The following is a 12,363-nucleotide window of genomic DNA, read 5'->3' on the forward strand; positions in this document are numbered from 1 at the left end:
TAATCTGTAATAATCAGCACTCTAGAGACCACATTTTTTCTGTGTTTTGCTTTGTGAAAATATTTAATGGATCATTGTTTGAGATGGTACTTTGACACATCACCACGACTGTTTGCGGTGTTACTTTAAATCGTTGATATGGGGTAGGTAGGTAGGTATCAGTGGCCGCTCCGAGGAGCCCAATTAGCGCTTTGGTGCGCCGTTTTGATGCCACAGACTCCTAAGACCGTGACTGTTGTTATTGGAGCAGGGAGGCAGAGTCGGCTCGGATCTTCAGAGCCAGCCCGTAGCATTCACGAAGGAAAGCAGCTCTCCGACCCTGCAGCTAGAAATCTCTCTGAGATCCCCAAAAGAATGGTTTACCCAGAGTCCGCAGCCTGACTCTAGCCAGAGCTGGGCAGTCGCAGAGAAAGTGCTTGAGGGTTTCCCTTCCTTCTCCGCAGCTTCGGCAATGCGAGTTGTAGGGTATGCCGAGCCTAGCGGCATGGTCCCCTATGGTCCAGTGCCCCGTGCAGACCGCCGTAATCTTGAATGCATTTGCACGCGTCTGGCACAGGAGCTCTCGTGATCGGGCTATGTTATAAGCGTGCCAAATTCTCCTTGACTTGGCACAGCTTATAAGACTTCGCCATCTCAGGCCCGCGGCTGCTAGGTAGTGCGAGTAGACTCCGCCCCTGGCAGCCGCCAGCGGAACACCGACTGTATTCGCCGAGGGACTGCCAAAAGCAGAGCCTTGCCTGGCCAATCCGTCAGCCCGTTCATTCACCTCTATGTTCCTACATATGCCCGGGAACTCAGAGGAGAGTGACCTAGAGCGTGCCGCCCAGATGGTTGAGCGAGTCTCTGCATTGCCCCACCAGCCGGGAAGATGTCGTTGTTGAGTACAAGGCCTTGATGGCCGCTTGGCTATCGGTCAGCATGGCTATGTTACGCTTGGGGCTCGAATCACGTACTTCCGCCTGGAATACACTGGCAAAAACTGGGAGACCGTACGACTTGGATACACCGTGTGTATTCGAGAAAACCCCCACGCCGACTCTATAGGCCATCTTTGATCCGTCAGTAAAGAATATTGTGTCATAGTCTTGCAACACGCCGCCGGTCTTCCACTTTGCCCTGGTTGGAAGGTCCACAGCAAAGTTTCTCGTGAAGTTCAGCTTGCGTGTGGCATAGTCCGTGGGGGATGCCCAGATTTCTCCAGGTATTTCATCTAGGATGCTGCTGTGGCCGTAGGACTTCGCTGTCCAGCATCCCGACTCCCGTAGTCTGACGGCACTGCACGCTGCATCATATTTAATGTGGAGGTCTAGGGGGAGGAGATGCAGGAGTACATTTAGAGCATCTGCCGGGCAGGACTGCAGAGCCCCGTAGCACCTGCACACGCAGTTCTTTGAATCCTATTAAGCTTCGTTCTATTGTATTTCTTAGGCCTTCTTAACCCTCAGTTCTATGTTCAACCTCCAATTTAGCTTAGAATCCAGGATTACACCCAAATACTTTACATTAGAGGAAAGAACCAGTCTTTGTTCATTCAGCCGTGGTAGATGGAATTCAGGTATCCTTGTCTTGGTGTTGAACAGCATCAGTTGCGTTTTGGTTGGGTTTATGCTGAGTCCGCATCTTGCGGCCTGCAGGCACACCTTTCGCAGCGCTCCTTCCATGATGTCGCTCATAATGGACAGAAATATCCCTGATACTAATATCACCAAGTGTTCGGCATACGCCACCACCTTCACCCCGTTGCTGTCCAATGTTCGTGAAATTTTGTCATTACTATTAACCAGAGTACCGGTGAGATGGCGCCACCCTGGGGCGTGCCTCTGTTCACAGCTCTGGTCAAGTGGCTGCCTCCCAGATCCGACTGGATTTTCCTGGTACTCAACATGGATATAATCCAATGCGTGAGATACCCCTCCAATCCAATACCGGTCAAGGCTTCCTTGATGGCATTGGTACTGACGTTGTTAAAAGCTCCCTCTATATCCAAGAAGGCAGCAAGGGTATACTGCTTGGACTGCAGTGACCACTCAACCGTGCCAATTACCTCGTGGAGGGCGGTTTCTGTGGATTTTCCTTTGAGATAGGCATGCTGGGACTTAGAGAAAGGCGTTCTCTCCATAATCGTCCTTAAGTGAATGTCCAGGACGCGTTCTAGGATCTTCAGCACGAAAGAGGTCAGGCTGATTGGTCGAAAGTCTTTCGCGGACTCATGACCGCGCCTGCCCGCTTTCGGTATGAAAACCACTCGTGCGCGCCTCCAGGACTGCGGTACGTATCCTAAAGTGATGCAGCTCCGGTAAATCTCAACAAGCCACGGCACAACCCTTTCCTGCTGCTTCTGTAGCATCACTGGCATTATGCCATCTGGGCCTGGAGACTTGTATGCGGAGAAGCCCAGCCAATTCTATCTTGGGTAATTACCGATTTCTTGCTTCGGCAGAACATATACTAAAATCGTTGATATTATCTTCAAAATTTGAAACACGCCATAAGAACAGGAAACAAAGCAGACTGTTCCTGAGGTTTTGTGCTAAACATTATCCCTCTGTCTATGGTCCATTACCCCTCTGTCTATAGTTTGCAGTTTGATTGTTTTTTGACTGGGGAAAACCCAATATCTGTCCCCTCCTAAGCACTTACAATCTATCTGTCCTTTTAGGAAGAACAGCCGCAAGCATCACTTCACGAGAAATGCTGCCCTTTAAGTGACCTTCCACTCTTCATGCCTTCCTTACGTGCTCCGCTTTGTCAAGTTTCGCCTCAATCCTCGTTATTACGGAATTCACCGCAGCTTCGACTTCAACAAAAATGTCAGGCGATGACGGCTTTACGGTTTTTTACCAGAGCAGAGGCAAATCGTCAGACGCTGCCTCACCTCTGCCCAGGCAGCGTCTGACGATTTGCCTCTGTCATCTGTCGAATTTTTGTAAAGTTTGGGTGCTAAGCCTTAAACAAGGGGTCCGTGAACCAAAAAAAGAGGGAGTAAGTTGCTCCCCATTTGGTCCGGTCCAGCATTAAGTTGATACGGACTTAGGACCCCACAATTCACAAACAAAATATTTTCGACTTCAACATTTCTTTGACGATGTTCTGCAGGGCTAAGCTGGTTTAAGGGAGTCTTAAAAGCTCCTTCACGGTACGCTGTGAAACTTAAGGTGTACAACCACATTCAAAGCAAAAGAGAAAATAATCCAGTCCGAAGCGTCACAGGTACTTCCTCTAACCATGACTGTGACAGAATTTACATCAGATGGTAGTTAATTTCGCCTTGAATTCACTCCGCAATATGTGAAATCGGGATGTAGGTCCAGTGACTCCTCTGCGAATTGTGTAACTGTTACTTAAGTGACTGCCACCTTGGTGCTTTTCGGTATTCTGCATCCTTTTAACATAGATTCATTTTCGTTTTCTTTGTACATCACTCGCCATAATGCCATCGGGAATATTTCCGCAATAACACCCACTGCCTTACCTGATATTGTCCAGAAGGCGCTGTACACCTTAGTGTCACTAAGCTGTATATTAGGTGTACTCCCTCTGATCATCCTCACACGTAAGTGCTTCCTCCCAGGCCGGTACGACGTATAATAGACGATCCATTCTCAACACTCCATTTCGGTTTTCCATTATTAGGCACGATCCGTGCCATTGATACGCTGATATTTACCGCTTTCTCACAAGTATAGTCCAGATGTCTCTTGAAAGTGATTTTCGCGTCGATCATCATCCCCAGGTATTTGGTAATCGGTTTTGGAATGATAATGTAGCCACTAACCCGAACACTAATCGTATTCCTGTTTTTTACGGTTGATGGTGAATAGCGCCTCCGTCTTTGGTTCCGCTAGATCAACCAAAATCATCTCCAGCCATTGCTTATGGCAATGTTTTCATATACATACACTTTAAGATCTTCGGGCTGTTTTGCCAGAACAACCACAGCTATATCATCGGCAAAACTGATTAGGGTAGCCTCCTTCGACACGGGTAGAATAAGGAACCCATTGTACATCACGTCCTCCAAGAGAAGACTCAAAGTGGGACCCTGTTGTACTCCTGCTTAAATCCCACATGCGTGTGGTACCAAAGTATCCTTTTGGAGGAATAGTAGCACAGGTCACTCGTTTTAACCAATGAAACTTTAATCCATTCCGCTTGAATTAAGCGAATTTCTCATGTCCAACGTCACCACGTTGCCGCGTTTACTAGAGGACATTGCATGCCAGTTTTTAAATCACGTCTATCTAATCACGAAAAGGAAAATCTCGCTCCGATAGGCAATCTCTGTATTTTTTGATTGCGAAAAGTCTATTATAAATGACCCATTCTAGCATCTTTCCTAACATGTCTATTAGGGAAATCACGCGGTAACTGGTAAAACTGACATAATGAGATTATCGATGGTCAAAAGAGCATGTTGAGTGGCTGGAGGCGACCAAGAGGGGAGAACTATGCCACGAACCTAAAAAGATGACAAAATTGACCGTCATGGTCCGCCCACACTAAACCAGATAGTTTCTGTCATATCTGTCGACGGTATGGCGAAAGTTATTCCAGTCGTGTCCAGAATGCAACATACGTGAGGAACCAGTGGAGCTTTTTCAGATCTCTCAACGAATCCCAACAGAGCGTCCAGACAGTACAGTTTTCGGTTACGAAAGCGAAACAGTATTGGAGTGGACTTTGGGGGTTACCCGCCCAGCATGCTGACCATGCTGAGTGAATCTTCGCCAAAGGCACCCGCCATGCCAATACACTTGGCATGAATTTTGCGGATCTTATCGAAGAGGAACTTCGACGAGCTATAAACAACTCGAAGAACTGGAGGGGTCCAGATCTGAATCGGCTGCAAAACTTCCGGCACAAAAAGCTCTCCAGTATACATTTTCGGTTGCGTAAATCTAGTTAAGAGTCGGCCGGAGGAATTTCCACCCTCCCTCATTGCGGCAATTACCTACCTTATCCATAAAAAGGACACGGTGCAAGACTCGCAGCCACAAGACTGATTACTTGCTTACCAACCCTCTACAAATTTATAACGTCCATCATTAGTGGGAGAGTTAATACGCACAACGGGGCTAACAACATTCCGAGGAACAAAAGGGCTGCCAAGTCGGTTCAACCGGTCACAAAGAGCAACGCAATATTGACTCGGTAGTTGTAGAACAAGCAACTAGAGGCCAAAGAAAGCTCTTTAGTTGCTATATCGATTATGTCAAGGCTTTAGACCCCATACCTGGCTAATCGATGGCCAATGTCTGTATCGCATTGATACGCAACAAATGAAATTTTTGGCGACAGTCATGGAAGGCTTCACACCACCATATCTGTGCCTTCATCTGAGGATGCTAATACCTCAAAAGCTATCCATATACGGAAAGGCATCTTCCACGGGGATTCTTTAAGGCCCCCTTGGTTTTTCATGGCACTGAATCCCCTTTCATGGCTACTGAATGATGCTAGAGGGCATGGTTTTGCAATAAAGTATGGCCTACGCGCCTACTTAGATGACATCAAGTTGTATGCTGATACTGACGACCACCTTAGAAGTCTGTTACGAATAGTAGACATGTTCAACCGTGATATTCGGATGGAGTTTGGTTTAGACAAGTGTCGAATCCAAGCCGTCCGCAAAGGTGATCACGAGCCGCATGCCAGACATAGTATTGAGGACACATCGAAGCTATGACCGAGACAGATTTTTACATTTTTACAAGTTGGTGATCTGAAGGATGCTCTGTTGTCCGGATTGCTGCGACTTGTGAAGCTGGTGCTGAAATCGCATTTCTCGGGGAAGAATAAGATAAGCGCATTGAATATATTTGCTATTCCTTCACTGGCTTATGGATTCGGAATATTGCCGTGGACGAAGACCGATCTGGAAAGCGTCCAGCAGCGGATACGGAATATTATGTCACATGCATCATCCAAACTCAGCCATGAATTGAATGAACATGCCTCATGATATCGGAGGTAGGGGAGTGGTTAGCGTGGCAGCACAACATCACCGTCAAGTCGACTCACTGCGCGCTTATTTTTACAGCAAAGAGCAGACGAGTCCCTTGCATGCGGCTGTCTGTAAGGCAGACTGGATTCGGAGGGAGGGATTTATTCAGGACGGCATGGTCGCCACCCGAGCTTATAAAAAGCTTATCATGAAAGAGCGGGTGGAGAACGGCCAGTGCAGAATGAATGGCTGAGCGTTAGAGACATTGGACCATCTCATTTGTGGCTGCACTGGAGCTTGTGCAATACACCATCAGGCATACATCAAAACCTTGTATAGAAGCATGGGCTGATCACGGGATAGGTACTTGATAATTTTGATGCAGCGTGTATTGGGACCGGCAAGTTCTAACTGATCGGCCTATATCACACAACAAGCCTGACGTCTTGTTAGTTGACAGGATAGATTGCTCCGCGTATATTCTTGATGTTGCTATTCCCCATAATAGCAACATTGAACGGAAATACGTGTAGAAGAGAGTAAAGTATGAGCCACTAGCTCTTGAGGGGGTGGTTGTAGTTCCCATAATATTGTCAACTACAGGTATTGTACCTAAATCCCTCACGGCGTCCCTTGATATCCTGGGACTCTCACACAGTTTAGTTCAACAATGGTCTAAAACAAGGAGATGCCTTATTATGCGTCCTCTTTAACCTGGCCTTGGAGAAAGCGATTCGTGATGCCGATGTAAATGCGAGAGGCACCATCCTTTTCAAGTCCACCCAAATACTGGCCTATGCTGACGATATCGACATCATGGGAAGAACAACCTGAGATGTACAGTCTACCTTCATCTAGATCGAGCAGGCGGTGCGAGATCTTTGGCTGCGCATTAATGAAGGCAAGACGAAGTATATGGTGGCAACGTCAGCACCAAAACAAAAAGAACGAACAACATCGAATCGCACTATTCAAACGAAAACAATAAAGATAGGAGACTACAGCTTTGAGACAGTTGGAAATTTCTCCTATCTAGGGTAGAAAATTACAACCGATAACAGCTATGACGATGAAATCCGCGCACCGTTGTTGGCAGCCAACAGAGCCTATTTCAGCTTACAAAGACTGTTCTGCTCGAAACGTCGCACCATAGGGTCCAAGCTCTTACTGAACAACACAATCATTTTAGCATTCCTCATGTATTCCTCGAAAACCTAGGTTCTTAGCAAAAAACTGCGAACTCTTGGGCGCGTTCGAGAGAAGAATCATCTGAAGAATTTTTGGCCCACTACATGAGCGATACCAGACCATCTGGTTGTGGATAAAACCTTCCCCAACAGGTCGCGGTGGGCAGGTCACTTAATCCGTATGGATGAAGATGATTCAACCCGGAAAGTATATAAGGGCAATATCTATGATAGAAAAAGAAGACGAGGTAGACCCCGCCTGAGATGGAGCAATGGCGTAAGTCAGGACGCCAGGCAGCTTTTGGGGATATCGAATTGGTGGATCTCGGGGCAAAACAGGGGTGTCTGGTGTTCCTTATTAAGGCCGGTCTAGACCGAATACCAAATATTCCATTTCCATACTCCAGGCTACCTACTGCCCATGCTGAAGGACTATTTAAAGGACCGTGCCCCCTACTCTACGAGACCCTAGAAATACAGCGCACAATAAACGTAACATCTGGAGCGACTCAGGGGTCTATCCTTGGTCCAGGCCTTTGGACGCCTTATACGATAGCCTACGATTTGAGACGCTTAATAAATCAAGGTAGCCTAACTTCATTTATTGCAAGATGTAACGGATTTTGCCTGCCACACCTTTTTCTTTTGCAGAAAGTGCGAGCGCCATCGGAATCACATTTTGATGGAAGGATCTCTTAGGATCCCGAACACCATAACTGAGGCCATTCAGCAGAGTGAAGACACGTGGAGCCGAGTTGCAATTAACAATCAAGGCATTCTTAAGGTGAAAAAAAGGGAGATGGATAGAAGAGATGCAGGGTAGCTGAGGCTCCCTGAATCCACGATAGTCTGTCTGAGAGTGGAGTCGGGCACTTTGTACATTTAACTTCCCTGACCCCCCCCCCCCCCCCCTCCAAAACACAGTTAATTGGTGCATTTTTTTATCACTTATGCACCATAGACAGGTCAACCAGATGCCCAAAAAGATGCTTTCTGGCAACTGCTTGACACAAAGACCTGTAACGTAGCTGCCATTCACTATACTGATATCGTAATGAAGCTCCGGAACACGCAATTAGCTGGGAGCAGTCGACGTTCACGAACTTGTACTAGTCAATACATGGTTTATTGAACGGTTATCTCATGTTCCTATATGTTATTGTGAAAACAATAAATCATAAATACGAAATATTCTCGAAAACGAAAACGCCATTATTTAATCCTCACTGACAACAAAGCTGTTCATCATACCTCATCATCGGCCGTTGTCTACTGTTCCGGAAATCAAGCCACCATTAAAAGAACGTGTGTGCAAGTCGAATTAAATAATGGCATTTTTGAGAGAAAAGGATAGACCATCTCACTTACGCGACTACCAAGAAACGCAAAATCAACTAAAACACGGCGTACAAAGCAGCCTACGCAACCCTTGAGGTTATCAAGCAGGTATAGTAAGTAATTCATCAACTGATGAAGATTTCTGAGAAGAAACGCCTCTACCGTAAGTTTCTCGTCGATAAAAGACTGAAAGCAAAGAAAGCTATAACTATTATTCGAGCGTCTGGACTGGACATACGGCATGGGGAGTGCGATCTCGATCTCAATATATCGAGTAGCAGAAAGCCGACACCAAATTGCTTCATGCATCAGCGCATCTTGGATAAAGTGATGGTGCTCTTTATGATCCACGCATCAACGGATGCCTCAGATCCAGAATCTTCAGCATCCTCTATAGTTCTGAATACTCGCCAACTACCGAAGACAACGAACACCGCCTCGTAGTAATGGAGACGATGATGATGCGTTGAACCAGTCTCGCAACACACTATAATCATATACAAAATGCAGACACCCGCGATCGATATGAATAGCTGCAGAAATCGTGGAAAAATTGGGAGAACTGACTATCTGTTCTGGACATCGAAGTCCATTGAAAATAGCTAGATATTCATTTGATAGTTTCCCGACTCTAGTCGGACAATTCTATGACCGAGAAAAAATCTATCTTCGAATTGGATGAGTCAATTCCGCGCTAACGGGTAAAAGGCTAAAGAAGTATGAAATATACCCTGCCTATAGATTAGGGAGAGTAACAATCTACCCTCCTAACTTAAGCAAACCAAAAATTGAAAAAAAAAACAAACAAAGAAGTGAAATTATTTTGTCTGAGTATTGAGGGAGTCCTAAGTCCGCATCCAGTTTATGTCAGACTAGACCAATTGGGAAGAAACGTTCTTCCGCAATTGTTATCCCCGGACATCTCTTTTTGAGCCAAATGGCCAAATTTTCGCAAGAATGACAAACAGTTTCGTCCAGATCAGAGGCAACTCACCAGACGCTGCCTCACCTCTGCCCTGGAAGCAACGTGACCGAAAGTTGCTACAGGTTGCAATCGCTCCTTGGTCCGGCCCGATATCAATTGGATGCGGATTTAGGACTCCCTCAATCTTCAAACAAAATAATTTCGCTTCAGCCTACTTTGGGTCTGAATATAAGGGCGGATTTCACTTGGATATAACTCGCACTCAGTTCGTGTTTGCGGTTGTATATAACGGACCGATTGCCACCCGTAGCCAATTTCGGTCACGCTGCTCCCAGGACAGAGGTGAGGCAGCGTCTGATGAGTTGTCTCTGCGCTGGACGAAACCGTCAGTCATTCGTTTGAAATAAATAAAGCAAATAATTTTAAAACTCAAAAATTGCCCTTCTTGGGGGTTTGTAATTAGATCCATCTCTGTTCTGAGCTCAACCTAGCTGGAAAATCGCAAGTAATTTGAATACAACAAAAATACATATGTACATTCATACTAGTGCAAATTACCCTACCGATAAGTGTTTCAGATATAAGTTCACCTTTGCAACTAATGAGATTATTACATATAATACTATCTAGAGCACTGCATGTACGTGGACAGATGCTAATAGAGGAAAACCGATATCGATTCAACTTGAAACTAGAGCACTCGTAAATACTTAGCTAACCAAGAAACAATGCTGCAGTTGTGCATAGTAATTTTCCAGGGTTTACAAATGGGCTCCGTAAAGAGCCAACGAGAAGTGCCGAGTCAAGTTGATAACCACTTTTGTACATACGAGCCAGTTCCCACAATCATTCAAAGAAGTTATCACCGACATATACGTTGAGGCAGTTCATCATTTTTTATCTAAATTCAACACAGAAGATATATCCCTTCCGCAGATAATTTTCAGGCTTTGAACTTGCATTTTCAGTTTTCCTGAGTCTAGTCTAAGAATAAGTCTCTCATAGTCAGAAATCTTTTCTTTTGCATTCCATTAAGCAGACAATTAATAAATTCACCTTTCCGCGTTTTAATGAGTTTTAATCCAAAAAGATAGAAGTATCCCGCCGGACTTGCAAGCAACACAGAACACGTCTAGAGCAAAGTTATGCAGCTTGGGTTCTTCCTTTGTTGCTGTCGAGCTAAAGACAATGGACGCGCACCAGAGCCCGCCAGGTGATGGCGGGTTGTGGGGGCACATGCAGAACGGATATATGGCAGAAGAAAATCACCGGAGGAAGAAAAAAGAACCACCACATTCGCACACGACACACACTCATTCACAACTATCCTCACTCTTGTCCTGGAGATGCTGAATTAATGTCAAGGTCATCTTTGTTTTCATTAGTAACGAGTTCAGGAGGAAAGTGGAGAGAAAATAAGTGAAATGAGTCGCCTAATGCCACCACTAAAATCTTCGTCCCTCTACTCACCAGCACGATAAAGCTCCCCATTCTTCTCGACCTTGTGGGGGATTCGATTAGCGACAATTGAGAAAACTTTTCACTCACTAGGCAACCGTTTAATTGCTATTAATATCGGAACTGCTCCAGTCCAGGCCCGAGCTCATACTCACTCATCGCTTGCGATTCGCGTGCAGATCAGAATTAAGAATGGACCGCGCACCGTCCGCCACGACTTCACCTGATAACGAAAGCAGCAGCAGTGCTGCACGATATCTTCACTTGGTCAATACGCCGACCACCCCGTCTCCACTCCACGAGTCTTACCTCGCAATCTGCGAAGATTAGTGAGGACGGCAAGAGTGCTCCGAACTCTTCAGCCAGTTCGCAAACGTCCCTGCTCCAATGGGTTACAGCGCCAACCACCTCAACCACCCCCAGAGCCCAAGTACCAGAACTTGGGGACACGATAAGTCCTAAGAGGCGGCTGGGAAGATCACGCGGGCACAGAACAAGTCCAAATCAACGAAGCACAAACAGCAGACCACGAGCCAGCGCGAAATGCTCCACAGGCCCCCCAGGCCAAGACGAGGTGATTGATCTTTGGACAAAGTGTCGACAGCGACGAGAGCAAGGAAGCTTTTTGCACGTTGGAGACGCTGTGGAGCACGACGTACTCATATGAGTCCGACCCACGTTCCCGTGTTCCGCACGTTCTCGCTAGGCACCCACTCCCCCGGCCAGGGCCGCGGCCTTACACCCGGTCGAGGTCGTCGTCATTGTTCTCGCCTCGCGAGTCAGCGATTTTGTTGGTAAACAAAGCGAGAACGAGTTGGAGCTTATTGGAAATGCCGATGGACGTAAGAACCATGAGAAATGCGCAGTTCGGCGTGAAAAGGCGACTACATGGTATCAACAATGGAAGGAACAAGAGTCACTGTCGATGGAACCGATAAATCAAATGCTAACGAGCAGCGATGAAGCGCTTCCCAGTCAACACTTTTCCCGCTTGCTTACGGCAGACACAGCGAAATTTTTCGCGATACCGACAGCGGCTCGCGATATCGCATCTGAATTTTGCTGCTTTACATGCTGGAGAAGCGAACAGAACAGCGGATTCAGCTTGGGGCAATTCGCTAGCGATTCTAGCCAATACTACTCTAAGCAAGCCGCGGACACTAGCGAATTCATAAGTTTTAGAAAAGATTTTCTTATCTAAATAGCAAGCATGCGCTTAGTTTGCAGATAGAGTTCAGTGAATTAGAAGATAGTGCTTGGTGCGAGCTTTTGTTTCAGCACTAAATGTTCGTTATTTTTCGTTACGTTTAGATTGCCTCATCTTTCGGATCATAGATACATAGATACATTTTATTCTTTTTGATAAAAATATTTCGGTTGTCATGATCCTCCTACTAAAAAACCAAAACGAACCCCAATACAGCATCAGCCGTTTTGTGGTGCTAAAATCGCAAGCTCGTAATGTTATAGCTTTTAAATGTATCTTTTACTAAAAAATAGACTTATTTAAT

General features: G+C 46.0%; 1 protein-coding gene across 1 annotated transcript in view; it reads right to left on the reverse strand.

Moving 5' to 3' along the window:
- The window catches only part of LOC119651949 (lysoplasmalogenase-like protein TMEM86A), a 39,296-nt gene extending 27,310 nt beyond the window's left edge, over nt 1-11,986 (reverse strand). The window contains exon 1 of the mRNA XM_038055803.1: nt 10,865-11,986. Within this exon, the coding sequence (XP_037911731.1) occupies nt 10,865-10,885 (21 nt within the window). The 5' untranslated portion in view covers nt 10,886-11,986. The remainder of the gene's footprint in view (nt 1-10,864) is intronic.
- Between the last annotated feature and the right edge of the window lie 377 nt (nt 11,987-12,363).

This window comes from Hermetia illucens, chromosome 3 (genome assembly GCF_905115235.1).
Source record: "Hermetia illucens chromosome 3, iHerIll2.2.curated.20191125, whole genome shotgun sequence".
NCBI lineage: Eukaryota > Metazoa > Arthropoda > Insecta > Diptera > Stratiomyidae > Hermetia > Hermetia illucens.